At 40.4% G+C, this 18,285-nt stretch overlaps 1 protein-coding gene across 1 annotated transcript; it reads left to right on the top strand.

Moving 5' to 3' along the window:
- The first annotated feature begins 12,708 nt into the window (after positions 1-12,708).
- On the top strand, positions 12,709-16,269 carry LOC122659958 (growth-regulating factor 1-like). The gene is made up of 4 exons (XM_043855123.1): positions 12,709-13,292; positions 14,195-14,419; positions 14,716-15,088; positions 15,312-16,269. Exons 1-4 carry the CDS (start codon positions 12,890-12,892, stop codon positions 16,207-16,209), a joined length of 1,899 nt encoding a protein of 632 aa, XP_043711058.1. The 5' UTR covers positions 12,709-12,889; the 3' UTR covers positions 16,210-16,269.
- Positions 16,270-18,285: the final 2,016 nt, after the last annotated feature.

Here is an 18,285-nt window from a genome sequence, read left to right as displayed (position 1 = left end):
CCAAGAATATAGCTAGCTTCACCAAGGTCTTTCATCGAAAACGTTGTGGATAACCACAGTTTTACTGATGAAAGGAATTCTACATCGTTACCAATCAGCAATATGTCATCTACGTATAAAACAAGAAAACATACTGCCCTCCCATTGATCTTCTTGTAAACGCATGGTTCATCCATGTTTTGATCAAAACCAAATGATTTGATTGATTGATCAAACCTGATGTTCCAGCTCCTGGAAACCTGCTTCAGCCCATAAATGGACCTCTGCAATTTGCACACCTTTCTTTCTTCCTCCAAGGAAGAGAACCCCTCTGGCTGTTCCATGTAGATTTCCTCTTGAAGGAACCCATTTAGAAATGCAGTCTGCACATCCATCTGCCAGATCTCATAATCAAAGTGTGTTGCGATAGCCAATAAAATCCTGATGGATTTCATCATCGCTACTGGTGAAAAGGTTTCCTCATAGTCTATACCCTCTTTCTGGGTATAACCCTTTGCCACCAGTCTCGCTTTGAATCTCTCGACCTTTCCATCTGCGCCCTTCTTCCTCTTGAAGATCCATTTACATCCAATCGGCTTGACGCCAAGTGGTGGATCGACTAGAGTCCAAACCTTGTTGGAATGCATTGAATCGATTTCAGAGCGCATTGCTTCCAGCCACCTAGTGGCATCAACACCCTTTAGAGCCTCAGAGTATGTCATCGGATCATCATCCGATTCAACCGATACCATGTGGAACTCTTCCACTGTTTCCTCTTCGGTTAGAAGAGTTAGCCTGTGGGTGGTCTAACAGTCCTCCCACTGCGTCGAGGTTCCTCGGTGTTGGTATTTCAGCGGGTATGTCGCTTGGTCTCACTCGGAAGTGACGTTTCGAGCCATCCGATAGCTCTTTTATGACTACTTGGTTCGGACCTGGGTCATCATTTCTTCCTCCAAAATGTGACATGTTTACTTACAATGACCTTTTGGTCAACTCGGGTCATAGAAATAATAGCCTATCGTGCCTTTGGGGTAGCCTAAGAAATAGCTTCTCGAAGTCCTGGATTCTAACTTGTCTGCATCTGTTGCTTTCGCACATGTGCTATGCAACCCCATACCCTAAGGTGTTGAATACTGGGCTTTCGCCCTTTCCACAACTCAAAGGGTGTCTTGGCTACAGACTTAGATGGAACCCTATTCAAGATATATATCGCCGTCTCTAAAGCGTACCCCCAGAAAGAAAGAGGCAGCTCACTATAAGTAAGCATCGTCCTGACCATATCCAATAAGGTCCGATTGCGTCGTTCGGATACACCATTTTGTTGTGGTGTGCCTGGATTAGTTAGTTGACTAACTATCCCTTGGGATATGAGATGTTCTTTAAACTCATCCGATAGATACTCCCCTCCATGATCTGATCGTAAGGACTTGACACGTTTATCGAGTTGTCTTTCGACCTCGACTTGAAATTCTTTGAATTTATCAAAGGCTTCCGATTTCCTACGCATCAAGTATATATAACCATATCTAGATTAATCATTGGTGAATGTGATAAAGTACTCATACCCATATCTTGCTTGTATGTTTATGGGTCCACACACGTCAGTGTGTATCAACTCCAATAGATCTGTGGCTCTAACACCTTTATTGCTAAAGGATTTCTTGGTCATTTTGCCCTGAAGGCATGACTCACAGGTGGGGAATGGTTCCACCCTCAGACTCTCTAAGGACCCATCCCTCACCAATCTACTGATTCGGTCCACATTAATGTGACCCAATCTTAGATGCCACAGATATGTTAAGTTCATTGGAGCTGCTTTCCGTTTCAAATCAACATTTGAAACAACATTCGTTCTAATAGGGTAATCTAGAAAATACAAATCACTTTGCATATATCCGGATGCCACAAAGGAATTATTAAAATGAATAATCAATTTAGAATTAAAGGAAAAACTATATCCGTCCAAAACAAGTTTTGAAACTGAAATTATCTTCCTCTTGAAAGAGGGTACATAATAGCAATCCTTTAAAACTAAACTAGCAGAACTAAAATTTAAAATAAAAGTTCCCACAACCAACGCCATGGTCTCAGCCCCAGTGCCCATCCGAAGAAGCACTTCATTTCTTTCCAGGTTCCTTGTCTCCTTGAACCCCTGCAAATCATTGCAAATGTGAATAGTGGATCCACTATCCACCAACTAAGAATTGGTCGGTTCAAAAGACAAATTATACTCATAAAGAACGTGAACATCACATGTACCTTCTTTAGCAGCCTCTGTTTCATCCGACTTCTTGTCTTTCAAAGTTGCCAGGTAAGCACGACAGTTTCTTTTTCAGTGACCCTCCTTCTTGCAATAGAACCACTTGCCTTTGCCTTTATTGCCAGACTTCCCACCCTTGGCTTTCAGGGTCTTGCCCTTACTTCCCTTTTTCTTCTTCTTCCCATTTGAAGAAGGCTTTACCTCAGTTGCATTGACCTCAACCTTGTCCTTTTTTAAGGTCGCTTCAGCCTCTACCAGTGCATTAGCAAGCTCGGTGAGCTCCATCTCCTTCTCGGACATCTTGTAGGACATCCTAAAAGGTGCGTAGGCAGAAGTGAGTGACGCTAAGATCACATCAGTCTTGTATCGCAGACTGAAATCAGTCCCCATGGATTCTAGTTTTTCAAACAGATTGATCATTTTCATTACATGATCCATCACTGGAGTCCCCTGAGACATCTTGGAGTTTTGGATTTGACTCACCGCATCAGAATGTGCGTGTGTCAACTGCCTGTTGAACAATTCAGCACGCTTATCCATTTTACCCCCAGCAGTGCGTATATCCTTGACTGAGTCTACAACTGATTTTTCCAACGATCCTAGGATATAGAGTGATGCCTTGGAATCCCTCATGAGGAACCCTTGCATCTCGTCATTTGCCTCAAAATCGTTCGGGTCGGGTTGAGGAGGAACTTGTTCATCTAGAACGTGTACATCCTTCAAGATTAGGAGCAACTTAATGCTCCGGTACCAATCGACATAGTTTGTACCATTAAGTTTGTATTCGCTAATGAGTATTAACAGGTTAGAATTAACGGCAGCCATCGTATATTAATCTACACATGCACAAGTAAATAACCACATGCTAATTAATGACCATTGAAAATAATAAATTGAGCACACACACATCAATGGTCTTTCATGATTTGGGTTTCCCTCATAACCCAAAAGATGAATTGGATACCTACAACCCTTGCATGCATAACTTACCCTGTCGGGAGTCATTATACACACCATGGTAGTGTGGACTAAGCTGTCCGCCTCATGGGCTTCCAATATTTTTGGCCACCTGGGTGTCATGTCCAGATCCTGTCGGCTGACATACACCCAAGTCATGTACTTACCTATCGCATTAGTTAGAATCATGGAATCATGAAAGATGGCCCACTGTCGCAGTGCCCTCTCACTATCCATACCCTAACGTATCTAGATGGAGGTAAATATAGATAAATGCGTGACAGAGGTCCTGGCAATGTCCTGTCGGCTTATGCGGGGTCATGTCACACATTTTCTACATTTATCTTCAATAGAAGGCCATGGACATGTCTACCGATTAAAACTAGTCCATATCATACATGTATTGTGAATAAAGAGGGATTAATTAATTCTCACATACATGGATAGATTTAAATAATATAATTAATCAACATTAATTAAAAGTGATTATGGGATGACGGCATTTTTATCAGAAGCAATTAAAGAACCCTCCCAATAAAAGTAAAACTAATAACTTTGGGTGCATTTATCATGCCATGGATGCCACGCCTCGATCATCTCCTCCGCCCGATCACGTCTTCAAAGTAGGTGACTTGCATCTCCATAAGCTTTGAGCACCACATGTGGATCACCATCTACATGCCCTGGGAGTCCTAACTCCTCTAAAATTATAATGGAAACCTAGAAAAATTCTATACACTTTCCTTTCCATAATAATAAAGAAACCCCGCATGGAGAAACCAACCCACCATTTGGGTTACCTATGGGGTGGAGTACATTTGTTTATAAAAAAGAAAGGGGGAGAGAGAGAAGCATCACATCCACCCATAACCCCATGTATCACATACATAAACAATCCATCCATTTATTAGAATGTCATTCCCATAATCACATCATAATATAATTTCATGCATGGGCATTAAAGCAAGTGAACCAAAAATTAAAACATGGATTCCTTCAATTATTTAACCACCACATCGCATGTGATATCATGTATCCAAGCCCATAAAATTAAAATCGCATTTTAATTGCAAGTGGGTAAAGAGGGAATCTCTTCACCCATCATCATCATCCAAAAACAAAACAAAATAATAAAATTCTGTTTTGAAAAATCTTTTTTTTTTTTTTTTTTTTTTTTTTTTTTTTTGTTAAACTGGAGGGAAAACAAGGGGTGCATGCGCTCACTTGCGCAGTGAGCACTCCCTGCGCGCAGCCCATAGGCACAGGGCCACGGACGCAAAGCCTTGGGTCAGAGGCCGCAAGCTCCGCCCATAGGCTAAAGCCCACGGACAGCAGCCTGCGCAGCCCACAACCCGCAAGCTTGCTGCCGAGCAGGCCCTCACAAGGGGATGCGCACAAGGGTAGGCTTGGCAGCGTGCGCCCCCCACATATAGAACATGATTAAAAAATTTTAAAATAAAAATTAGTAATCACAGCCTAATTGGATACATGCTTCAATAATTGGAATAAACAAAACAAACCAAATCCATCATCACATGGGCAGGTTGTTACACTAACAACCTTGTAACTACCCATGTGCACATGGGAAGGTTGTTACAACAACCATATCCTAACCACCCATGTTCCAACTTGCATCCCACTCATGATAATCATATTAACCATTAATTATCTAATATTCATGGGTGGAAAAGGTGGCTTTGATACCACACTGTTGGCCAAACAACGGTCCAGGGATCAAACCATGGTTCCCTAGGGAGACCAAGATATTTATCTTTAGGGTTTTGCACCCCTGGGTTAGCCCATGGTGTCCTATGGGTGCCCCATTTTAATTTTAGGGTTTCCCATGGTCGCCCATGGGAACCCTGGTGCATCCCTATTAGGGTTTCTCATTCCCTATTGCATTCCATAAAATTAATTATCACAATAGGGACGGAGAAATTCGTCTCTAGTCCATCACATGGCAAGAGGGATCCATCCCATACTCGAATGCGCAGCGAAATTAATCGATTCAAGTTTCTTTCGCATCCCATAAATATTAATAATCAATGAACAGAAGGAATTAATAAAAAACTGCTAACCTGGTGAGCCTCAAGTGTTGCTCCTCCAATAGACAGTGGTTCTTCCTCCAATGAGCGCTCCAAGCAAACAGATCTGAACCTCCAATGGTGCTACCAAGGTTCTACACGTCAATCCCAGATGCCCTCAAACTCCTCAGCACAGATCTAGGGTTTCACAAACCCTAACTCTCAAACACAGGTGAGAGAAGCAAGAAGAAGAAGAGAGATCACAAGAAGGAGAGAGAGAAACCAAAAATGCAGGAGAGAGAGTGTCTGCTCCAAAAACGTGGAGAGCTTTTCTTCTGCGTATTTTTTATCCCCTATTTATAATAATAGGGTTTAATTAAATCCTAGATAGATTTTATAGAGCCAAGAAGAAGAAGAGAGATCACAAGAGGGAGAGAGAGAAACCAAAAATGCAGGAGAGAGAGTGTCTGCTCCAAAAACGTGGAGAGCTTTTCTTCTGCGTATTTTTTATCCCCTATTTATAATAATAGGTTTAATTAAATCCTAGATAGATTTAATAGAGCCAAGAAGAAGAAGAGAGATCACAAGAGAGAGAGAGAGAAACCAAAAATGCGGAGAGAGAGTTCTAAAACGTGGAGAGCTTTTCTTCTCAGTATTTTTATCCCCTATTTATAATAATAGGGTTTAATTAAATCCTAGATAGATTTAATAGAGCCCTAGTGAGAGTCCGACTCTCTCTCTCTCGATCGCGTTCTGTTAAACTCAAAGTGCTACACAGTGAAGAAGCGAGAATCTAATAGGGAAAGTATTAATTAGATTCTTTATTTAATTATTAATGGATAATTACAATTAGCACCAAATCCATTAATTAAATAAAGAGCCAATTAAATTAGCAAATTCCAAATAACTCCCTATATGATAACAATTTATCATATACAACCCCCCCACTAGTCAACACCATCATTATGGAATTTAGGGCATGTACACATGTACTGCCAAACCCCAATCCATAGTACATGTCCATATAAGAGCGTCTGTGCATCCGATCGGGTCCCGCAAAACTCGATAAAACACTTTATTTGAAATAACTATAAATAATGTATCATTTTATGTAAAATAAATTTTGCAAAACCATTTCCAAAACGGATCGGATCCGTTACGATCCAACCATGCACGACAGCTTCTATCTTGGTGTTCCCCAATCGGGCAGTGGTGACCGTGTTGGATAACTCCTTCACTCACAAAGTGTTCACGCATTCCCAGAACACCGGCTTTGACTCGCTTGAGTCTCAGTCATTGATGAACCAAAGAATGCGATCATACTTCGCAGTGACAGGGTTCCCTCAGGTACAGGGTGTCGGTGACACATGTCTATCCCTTCCTACATCCGGAGAATACATGAGGGAATCGACAAAGTAGATTCTTCGCCAATACACACATCAAACATGTGAGCACTCGCATTCGTACCCTGACATCACATGTCTAGGCATACCCAATGCGACGACCATATGATAAGGGTGCCCAGCCCAAACCCTAGTCATGACTATCATTTTAAGTATAACTTACGGACACATAATGCTCAAAAAGTTTGTATCGCATGTGACAATATTAAACTAAAATATATAAATGTTCAATACAAAGGTGAATCGGGTTGAACCGGATCGAATCGGGTTTGATGGACACACACTTGTCCAACACGTCCTCCCGGCCCCCTCCCTCTAGTATAAATCCTATTATAAAAAAAACACCAAAAGGGAGTAAAGGGCTATATGGGGATCTCTTGGCCAAAAATGGGAACGACCAAAACACTCATATGTGGGTTTGACCGTTTGGGGCCCCAAGAAACTAGACATATATGATCTTTGCTTCGTTTACTTGTCCGGTACTGACATGTAGATGGGTCCATCTCAATTTTTTTTTAAACTTTTGCGAAAGTTTTTTATTTTTTGGATGGAATTTCCTTTTGCGAAAGTTATTCTTTATTTAAAGTTTCTCTAATTTGCACAATCAAGAGAATTTTATCTAAAAATTACACACCTAATCGTGTCATGTCGAAGAAAAATATGGCAAATCTAACTATTGAATATCTAAGAAAATGATATATTATCGGAAAAAAAAAAAAGAATACTATGATATGAAAATTATAAAAGGAGAAAATTAAATAGAAAATAAAAAACCCCCCTATCTTGTAGGTTGCATAGTTGGGATTGACTACTAAATTCAAATGGTCTTCCATCCATGCCTATCTATAGTTTCCATAGATACACAAAGTTAAAATGACCAAATAATTTGTCCTTGTGACAAAAATAGCTTATGTTGTAGAAATGGCCTCCTAAATTATTGGTGTCAAAATCAATTATAAGTTTTGCAAGTGTCGAAGGAGGTGCAGTTGGGTAATATTATTGCCCGGTATATCATTGTATAGAGATGATGACTCTATTTCACTTTAAAAAACTAGCCATCAAGGTGAGCGTGTCTGCCAAGTCTTTATCCGCATTTACATCAGGTTATTGACATCTAATGCGGGATCATTGCTTTTGCACTAAACCAAACAATCTTCTCTACACGTGAGCATACAAGGAAATTGAGAACTTCTCCAAGGAATTTTCTCTATCCTCGAAAGTACATCAAAGTTGCCACACCTTGACTCTAATACCACATGTTGGAACTCAGGTGGAACTTACTCTTAAAAGTTAGTCATTACAAAGAGGGTGCTCCAATCTTTATAAATCTTCACCTTTGATGTAGAATCTGCCCTTTTATGTTAAATCCAACAATAGTAAATTGCATAAATTTCAACCAAAAAATAAAAAACTCACAAAAGACTTGAAAAAACCACATAATTAATTTTGCATGATACCTTCCAGGACTTCTCTTCCACAGTCCTACTAGCTATTACCAATTAAATACCACTTGGATCTCATTCACTTCCTCAGATAAGCAAACTAGGCAGCTTAAATCCTTGTTTTAACCATCACTCCCTAAAGGCTGGGCACATCGCCATTGTGCCCAGCCTGAATTTGTGTCTCTCCCAAACCCCTTTAGAATTGACCTATCCATTGGGCACAACTATTAGCTCCAAAAAAGCCAATGACGTGCCCAACCCTCTCCCATTAGTTTAAACAACACATTTTATTGAGTCATTTTTATCATTTCTAGGCTATTTTCTCGTCTCTCATATATTTTCCTCAAGTCCTGGTGAAGAAAATTCCTTCACCAAAGGCAATCATTGCACTTGGATTATGATTTTAAAAATCGGATTGATTCGATTCGTATTAGATTGATCTTGTATAAAATGGTTTAGGGTCCTTTTTGTCGATTTCTTTAGATTCCGATTGTTTTGTTGGAACAAAAACAATCAAGACCAATTTGAATTTTTAATCTTGATTTGAGTAGGGTTTTTTTTTTTTGGTAAACCTTTACTCATTGGTGTGCGAAAAAAAATGAGGGACATTTCGAATCTCCAATCTATAGGGAGTAATAATGGCCTTAGATCCAAGGGTAAACTATTCATAATGGGTGAAGAAAATCTTTCCTGAGAAAAACTGTACGATTATCTAACCTAAAATGGGACATTATGGTATGGAGAAAAAGGACTACAAAAATGGAATGGAATAAAATCTCAATACCATACGAAGCGTAAAAAATACCCCCATACAGAGGAATTATATCCCTCTCGTGCCCTCATACTACAATGGTGCGTCAGACTAGAGAATCCTTCCCCAATTAATAGAACTCAGCATAGTCATTACTCTTTTTCTTTCTCTTTTCTTCTGTTTTTCTTTTTTTTCTTTTTCTTTCTTTCTTTCTTTCTTTCATTCTTTTTCTTCTTTTTTTTTTTTTTTTTTTTTTTTTTTTTTTTTTTTTTGGTGGTGATAAAAGCATAGTCATTACTCATTAGCAGCTAAATGGGTTTTGTAAGAACCCTTTACATGTCACGTGGCAGATATGTACACGTAGGCAACCGTCATACATGCCAAGAAAGAGAGAGAGAGAGAGAGGACAAAACGCCAATGGAGGAGGAGCCCTAATAAAGGCAAAGGGTAAAAGTTGGATGGTGGGTGTCCCATGGATACTCATCATGTGCTCTGCTTTCTGAGATGGAATATATTATATTATAATACTCATTTGTCTTCAAATTTTGAAGGAAAAAACTAAAAATAAAAGAAAGCATTTTATAATCAAACAATGCATATGCATGCATGTTGATGCACCTTGTGTAGGGCTTAGGTGAGAGCTCCTTTTTGGAAAAAGGCATGTGGGCCCCCCTTTCTCTCTCTGCATTGGGAAATCCTCCGTTACAACTTACATTACTTTGACCAACAAAATACTAAAAGTAGGCTTAAAGACAAACCCAAGTACGCTTAACTCTTAACTACTGGGTGGATATTTATATAAATAATTTCTAAAAAAAATTCAATTGGATGAACAGGCCACGTGGGCTAGAGCTGGAGCCATCCCACCACGAGCAAAGGATTTCATCATTAAAATAAATTAGGATTAAATACAAAAATTCAAAGATTAAAATTATTATGGGAGAGGAGGGATACACACAGCCAGTATATCTTACCCTTAAAAATAAGGGAAGTTATCCATTTAATAATGGAAAGTGATGTTTTCGAAATCCGACTCATTTTTTTTACGAGTTTTTTTAAATCTAAACTATTTACTCTCACTCAAAGTTGAGAGAATTAACAATAATGTCTATAATACAAGCAAGACATGCATGAATATACAAGGGATTTTGCCAACTCATAAAAGCTGACGTGTGAATAATTTAGATCATGTTCTCTCTATCTAATGGTCAGAATGGACATATCATTTATCTAAGTGATATAATAAAAATAATTTTTTTATGATATTAACAAAAATTAAACCTTTGCGATAGTAATAATTCACCAACAAATAAGATATAGAAATTTATAAACATCATTTCTACACAAGTTTTGAGTGTTTTGACATTAATAGAAGAAAATAAAAAAGAGCAAAGAAAGAGATTAAATTAGTAGTGTCCATTTAGCACCAGAATCAATTCGGACCGACAAGAACTGGAATCGGATCACCCAATAGTTTATTGGGACGGATCTTGTCTGGGTCTCCCAACGGTTCTAGAACTAATAGCCCATAAAAGACACAGTAGCACTGGAACCATTGGAACCAGTTGATATGTAAACAAATCAAATGGGAAATTATAAATTTGAAACCCTAAAAGGTTCTCTAAACCTTAACCTATTAATAATATTATATTACTTGGGACTTTTAAGTGGCATTCTTTTGTTGCTCTTTAAGTCGTCAATACATGAGTTGAGTTTGAAATGAAAATCATGAACTCTTAAAGGTGTCTCCTTATTTATATATGCATCAATGTCTTTATTTTGGATTCTACAAGACTAAATCTATGTATGATGAAGCTTCTGTTTCGTAGAAAAACTCTCATTGTCCTTGTTTTGAGCTCAATAATATTTGGAATCGATTAGGAACCAGAATCAAACCACGCATTAGTTAATGGTCTTGGGTCTCAAATTTGGATCCGATAAGCTTATTGGTCCGATTATGCTCTTGATACCTTAGAGTCAAAACAGCTAAGGATTCAGACCGATAACCCAGAACCGGACCAATTAACACCCCTAGATTAAATCATATCAGTCAATGACATGAGTCCTCTGCCAAGGTCCAAGACCCTTGTGTATATACTAATTATTAAATTTAGTTTCTTATTAGGGAAAGGGCTGATAACCTTACGCACACAGTTGATTTTCATTTTAGAGAGACAGAGAGATACTAATGGTAAGTAATTGTGTCTTCTTTAGAATTAGACTATTAGTCACCTATTAGTCACCTATCAGAGTGTTAATAAAATGGATTTGGCTCTTGTGCAGCTGTGGCGGGAGTTGCACTGTGCAGCTCAAAAACCACCCCAAATATAGGGTGGAGGTGGTCATTTCACATGTGGGGCCCAAGTGGGACCCACTTGTGAAATGACTACCTTACCCCTATTTTTGCTATCGTTTAGCAGTGCTGCACCTGTGTAGCTCCCGCCACGACTGCATAAGATATTTTTCTTTAATAAATAGGCCGATTAAAATGGAACTATTTTTTTAATACTTATTTAAAATCAAGGGCATTCAAAAACACAACAAATTTTACCAATATTGTTCTAAAAAGAAGAAAGATGATGGATTAAAAAGCTAAGAATAGTAGTAGAGCATTTAGGTTACTTGGTACTGTAAATCAGTCTTCGTAGACCCGAGAATTTGAAAATCAGCAAAGGGAGGAGCAAGTGGGTTGGTTCATGGTCCCATCACCCATGGGCTCAAGGGGTGGTGACTCGTGGGTTGGAGGGCATGTAGCCTATAGCCGGCTAGGGTTTAGAGAGTTTGGGAGTAGGTTGGGTCCAAGATATTTGCGTGGCGTCACGTGGCGAAGCATCTTTGTCCATGCACCGCACCTTTCATTTGCTCATTAATAATTTAAGTAAAGATAAGATAAGAAGAGGTTGGAGCCTGGAGGAGAGAGAAAGAGAGAATGAAACCGCTAGCGGACTTTGCAAGGTAAAAGTTTCAAATCAATTAAACTCACATATAATTTGGATCGTCTACGGCCTGAGAATGAAACCGCTAGCGGACTCTGCAAGGTAAAAGTTTCAAACCAATTGACACCCACATACGGGCATGTCTATTGATGGGTGGGTCAAAAACCTAACAACCCTAAAAGGGCAGTTAATATCTTCAACCTAAAATGACATCAACATCCTCCCAAATCCTATATTTCAAGAAAGTCCCACTCCCACGGTCCCATCCAACTTGGTATTTATCCAATTAGTTCAGGGTTTGAAAGATCGGACCGGATTGGTTCGTCTGATTTTGGCCAATTTGGATTGGAATCAGTTGGTCATTTAAAATTTGGCAGAAAATCCCAATTCTAACCAATTCAAAAATGAGACCCGATTTCCATACCGAATTAGGGTTTACGGGGTTTTTCTATCGATTCTGGTCCAATCCAGATAGTAATCAACCGAACCGGATCCCGTTTCTTTTTTCCTTGTTTTTTTCAAACCATGATATAGTTTTAGGATGAGGGCAATTCATGTCCTCCAGCCCAAAAAGACAAACCCTTCTTCATGGGTCATGCCCTAATGGCTTCATGGGATGGGCATGGGAATGGGAATTTAGGGGGGGGGGGGGGGGCTCACATTTTCACTTTATCATAAATAAATAAATTTCAGAAGAGAATTTTAGATAAATATTGAGAGCAGATTTTTCTTCCTCCCTTTGTCTTTTGGTAAGTATAGTATGTCCGAGATATAAGAGTATTTAGTACTTTGTCTGGTCTTTGGTTTCTTGCACTACACCTATAGAGCCTGTTACTCTGGTCTCCTCTTCTGCCTTCCTTCCTTCCTTCCCCCCTTCCTCCTCCTTCTACAATTATTTGCTGTCTTAAATAAAGACTCAAACAACATCCTCTCCGCAACCCAAACAAAGATGTTCTCATTTTCAGTTTCAACTCTGCTTTACTATCACCCCCTATTCATCTACCTGTAAAAATGCACCTTCCTCCATTCCCTCCGCCTGCTTCTCCCACCCCACAGCTGCCCTGTGTTTCTGCTTCTCATGAACCCATGTCTAGTCTTCCTAGTTTTGTGATTCTGTAGATTGGCGGTTTGGGTGGGATGGATTTCGGGGTGGCTGGTCTGGATGGTTTTGTGGGTTCTGAGAATGGTTTTGCTCCTCTGGTTTCAGAAACTGAAAACAAGCACAAGTGTTACGTATCTGGGTTCCTTAAGCAAGAGAGATCTGGGGCTACGGAAGATGATTGGAGGAGCTCAAAAATGGCCAGAACTGATGATCTGACGGCCTCGAAACCAATGTCGCTCCATCAAAGTACTCCTTCGCTTCTGAGATCTAATTCCCTGTTCCCTGATGGTCACCACCAGCCGCAGATGCTAAGCTTCTCTTCGCCCAAATCAGAAACTTTCTTACTCAGTAACGATGGAGCATTAGCAGAGAGGGCTTTACAAAATGCAGCCTTTTCTCACTATTCCACTCCATCTTCTGCTTATACCCGGAGTACAGGTACAGATATTACTTGTTTGTGTGGGTCTGTGAAGTTCATAAACCTGTCGGCATGAGGCAAAGAAAAATTCGCCTCTACGTTTTATAGATAAATGTATTTCTCCCTCAAGTCCGAACCCCCTTCTCTTTCTCATCACAAGATCTTCGTTTAACTGGGGGTTTTTTTTTTTTTTTTCCCCTTAATGGATCTGCATTTTTCGAGATAGGTTTGGGATCCTCTAAAATCTGGAGTCTGTGATTCTGACTTCTGAGGCTGAAAAACTAAATCATGTCAATCTTCTATTTTTTCTAGTATTATTTTTCAGATTTTTTGGGTGAGCGAAAGATAGGATGTTATTGGTTTTGTTTGCTATGATTCACAGTACCGGTGGAGCGTCTTTTCATGGACAACTTGATAGAAATTTTTGTCTTCAGTCTTGTCAAGAAAAAGTGTAGTATTTTCTTTACAGCTTGGTCTTCTTGTTTGGGCCTTAGGTTCATGGCAATTTCTATACGGTAGATGACTGGGAACACAAAAAAGGGTATGGAAAAGCATAGATAAAGGATGTGGGACGGTGGGGAGGTATAGGAGCAGCAGAAGCCAAACCATCTGATTGGTTATCATCTTTGTTTTCTTCTTCCGTAAAAGACATATAATTCATGTTTAACTTTGCTTCCTTAAATGTTGCAGACAAGTTTTATGCCTAGTGTGTTTTTTTATGCCACACCTCTTTCTCAACTCTTTCAACTTTCACACTACTCACCTACCCCTCCCCCCTCCCCCCTCCCCCTTTTATTGAACCTGTCCTTCTACGCTCAAAAAAGAGTCTCTTTCTGCTACAGAAGTAATGGCTTTGTTTTCTGGTTTACTACTAGTCTTTGAATAATTTCTTTTCCTTATATGTTCTGGTTTTCTGTACCAGGTTTGGGTTATGGAAACTTGAATGCAAGCATGCATGGAATTTTAACAGGAGTAAGAGGGCCATTCACTCCATCTCAGTGGATGGAGCTGGAACACCAGGCCTTGATCTACAAGTACATCACTGCAAACGCTCCTATACCCTCCAATCTGCTCATCCCCATCAGAAAAGCTCTCAACCCGACCGGATATTCTGGCTTCTCTGCCGGGTCCTTGAGATCGAGTACATGTAAGCCTACTCTCTATCTCTCAGTCACATTTCAAGAGCAAGAATTAAAAGAGGTTGCCCATAAGATCTTGGTGGTGTAGAATATTTGGTCTTATGTTTGATTTGATTCAGAAATATAGTTTCTTTGGCTTTGAAAAATTTTGCTCCTTCAACACGGAACGTAAAGTGTATGAATTTTTAACATTGAAGCTGCATTTCAGTGGAAGCAGACATGCTTTGTCCATTATTATTATTAATTTTTTTTCCCCACCTTTCCATGGCTTATAATCCATTTTACAACAATTATTTGGCTGTAGTGGGATGGGGTTCTTTCCATCTGGGTTTCTCCGGGAACACCGATCCCGAGCCGGGAAGGTGTCGTAGGACGGATGGGAAGAAATGGCGGTGCTCTAGAGATGCAGTTGCCGATCAGAAGTACTGTGAGCGGCATATGAACAGAGGCCGCCATCGTTCAAGAAAGCCTGTGGAAGGCCAGCCTGGCCATGCCGTCTCCGGATCCGCCACTTCTAAGGTGATGCCAATGGCTTCTTCATCATCTGCTTCGGCGGTTTCTGGCGGTGGTGCATCCAACAGCCTCACCATCACGCAGCACCACCAGATCGAGAACTTGCAGCCAGGTGGTGGTAGTGCTGGTGCTGCTAACCCTTCTGCGGCTTCCCACATCAACAGGTGAAATGAAAATCTATTACAACTACTTTATTCCTTGCTATCCGTCTCTCATGTCTCTCTTCTTATTACTACATTTCTTTCCTCAGCTTCAGGCCTCACAGGCCACATTATTTCATGTTAATACTTTACTGAAAGTGACTGCTCTTCGCGAGGGATTCTTTCTTCTATAATCTTCAAGCAGATTCATAACCACTTTGGGTATGGTTTTTATAATATTTTGCAGGGCCTTGCTGAACAAAGAAAATTTGGGTGATCGAATGCAAGATCCGCAGGGTCTATCCATGCTCTCCCCTACCATGAACGTGAAACACAAAGATACTCTGTTCTCCGTCCCAAAACAACAAAACCCATTCGAAGATTCCTCCCGCACACAGTTCGGACTCCTCTCCTCTGATTCTCTCTTCAACCCATCTCGAAGAGGTAGTTCAGGTTCCTTCTTGACCAACAGCAGAAACTTTGGTTCTTTGTCCCCAGACCTTAACGACAAGGATCCCCAAGCCCAACAACATAATCCCCTCCGCCACTTCATCGATGACTGGCCCGAGAACAGGTCAGATAGGTCTGCCGTGACTGCTGCCTGGCCGGAAATAGAAGAAATCCAGTCAGACCGAACCCAGTTGTCAATATCAATTCCAGTGGCTTCAGATTTCTCATCCTCCTCGTCTTCACCCACTCAGGAGAAACTCAAGCTGTCGCCGCTGAGGTTGTCGCGTGAGTTTGACCCAATTCAGATGGGTTTAGGTGTGGGTAGCATACTGAATGAGCCCACCATGGGCACCCAGAGACAGATGAACTGGATACCTATCCCTTGGGAGACTTCCATGGGGGGACCTCTCGGGGAAGTCCTGAACAACAAGAGCACTACCCCTACTACCAGTACTACTACTTCAGCAGTAGTAGGGGGGTCCTGCAAGGATTCCTCTGTGTCGGCTCTAAACCTCATGACAGAAGCGTGGGATGGGAGTCCTCGGTTAGGGTCGTCTCCGACTGGAGTCTTACAGAAGGCCACCTTTGGTTCCTTCTCTAATAGTAGCTCTGGGAGCAGCCCAAGGGCTAAGAACAGTAAGACCCACAATGGGGTTAGCCTATGTGATGATCTAGTCGGTTCAACTCTCTTGTAAATTCCTCCACCATCCCGTCCTTGTGAGCTTTAGCGTTTCATCTCTTCTCATCTCGGGTACGAGTCCTGGCGCCTGTGAGACTTGATTATGGAGTAATAGTGGGTTGGTGGAAGATTGGAAGTAAAGTTAAGGGGGGGGGGGGGGGGTTTATCTGCTCTGCTGAAGAATTGGGACGATTTAGATTAAGCAGTTCAGTTTATCTTTGTTAATTTGTTTAATTTCTTTCTATGGTTCATCTCCCTTATGGCTTGTAGACCAAAGTGGAAAACCTTGTGTTTGGTTTCGACATGCTGATAATCGGAGATTTTATGTCTCTGATTATGGGATCTGTCTGTGTGTATCAATGATTTTCAGGAATTTATGTTATGTAGGTTTCTTTATCCATTCTTATTTGCCTATTTGGCTGATATATATGCTGCTGTATTCCTCTCTCTAACCACACAAGGGGAGGTGTGACACTCGGCAATGTGAATGAAGAAAACACTGGATCCCTCTTATGCAATAAGTCTTAGTTTTAATCGATCAAGAATGGAGATTGAAATGGTTGGTTTGACCCTCAATTCTGAAATGATATGTATGTGATATATATATATTTATATGCAACAAATTATTGGATCGCTGTAATATAAAACACAGCACCAAGATTATATCTTCTTATGAATAGAGGAAAAAGTAATAAACAGATAAGAGATCTACTCACCTCCATTAGGACCAAGCAAACTTGCAATTGCTATTACTCTGATGCATGGGTTTCTGAATCTTTGGAGTAATATCTCTATCGATTCGAGGGACAGTCAACGTATTGCCATTCTCGAAGGCCTAAGGAGGAGGACTGCTCAGCTTAGGTTTCCCAAAAACCGGGCCCCAAGTTTGCACCAAGATGAATTCACAGATTATACAATCCTCCATTCCTCCCACACCTTTCTGGAATCGGCCCCTGAGATATATGTGGGAAACTAGCTACAACTTTCCATTCGATATCTTTTGTATTATTTCCATCTGTTCGAAAAACAGAAGGAAAGCATCATGAGCAAACATCTACTGCAGTTAAGAGAGATGCAATGACAAAGGAGGAAAGGTGAATCTGTGTGTGTGTGTGTTCAATCAAATACGAATAAGCTCTCTCCATCCCCATACCCCTAACCAAGAAAAGGTCTTCCTCCACCCTATCCGAAATCGTAAATGGACCTTCCACCCCCTTACCTTAATTCAAATAATGAATCTTCCACCCTGATACTCGAAATCAATAATAAACTCTCTACTCCAACCTTCTTCTACCCTGAATTAATTCAATCCCTTCCCGAATCTTCCTGTAATTTAATGCTTTCTTCTACTCCATCTTCACCACTCTGTTTTTTCCAGCTCTTATCCTTCTATTATTTCAATTTCCCTCCCTTCATCTGATGTCCCCTTATAGCTTCTCCTTCTAATCTGCCAATTGGACTGCAGTCTTCTCCTCTTAGGTCAATTAGGGTCCGCAATCCTCCTCTTACTTGCTCCCTGATGCGGGCTCTAAGAAGCAATCGCCCCCCCCCCCCTAAAGATTCCTCTTGGTCGTTGCAAGAAGAAAGTCAAGTGTTGATATTGGGTACTAACCATTGCTGGTTTTGTTTTAGTTTCTTTTTCTTTTCATTTCTTTTCTTGCAGGTTGATGGAATCAATCAAAATATGAAAAAACCAAGCAAATATTACTAAGAATTAAAATTAGAGGAAGCAACTTAACAAACACACTCTCTCTCTCTGTTCGGAGTTGGAATCATTCTTCTCCTTTTTCTGCAAGTAATCAGAGAGGGTTCCTTCCTTTGCCTTTTCTGTTATTTCCATCACTAATATAAACAGGGACGGAGTGCAAGTTTGGGACGTCTCTCTCTTCATTTTTTCAATTCCAAGCCTCCCTTCGTCCCTTGGCGATCTGGCATTCTGGCTTTACCTATACTTTTTGTGTCCGCTTTTGTACATGTTCTCGGTTCGTCATTTTTCATTTTACGTGTTCTCTACTAATCTGAAATTCATCATTTCCTTTCACTTTTGCAATCATTGATTATGTTTGCATGAATAAAGGTGTAGCTTCCATTC

This window comes from Telopea speciosissima, chromosome 4 (assembly GCF_018873765.1).
Source record: "Telopea speciosissima isolate NSW1024214 ecotype Mountain lineage chromosome 4, Tspe_v1, whole genome shotgun sequence".
NCBI lineage: Eukaryota > Viridiplantae > Streptophyta > Magnoliopsida > Proteales > Proteaceae > Telopea > Telopea speciosissima.
Note: the sequence above shows the minus strand (reverse complement) of the source record. Positions and strands in the feature narration are given on the sequence as shown.

Coding starts and splice junctions, on each gene's coding strand:
- LOC122659958 (XM_043855123.1), top strand. CDS start 12,890: ATGGATTTCGGGGTGGCTGGTCTGGATGGTTTTGTGGGTTCTGAGAAT. Junction 14,420..14,715: donor GTCCTTGAGATCGAGTACAT/GTAAGCCTACTC, acceptor ATTTGGCTGTAG/TGGGATGGGGTTCTTTCCAT. Junction 15,089..15,311: donor GCGGCTTCCCACATCAACAG/GTGAAATGAAAA, acceptor AATATTTTGCAG/GGCCTTGCTGAACAAAGAAA.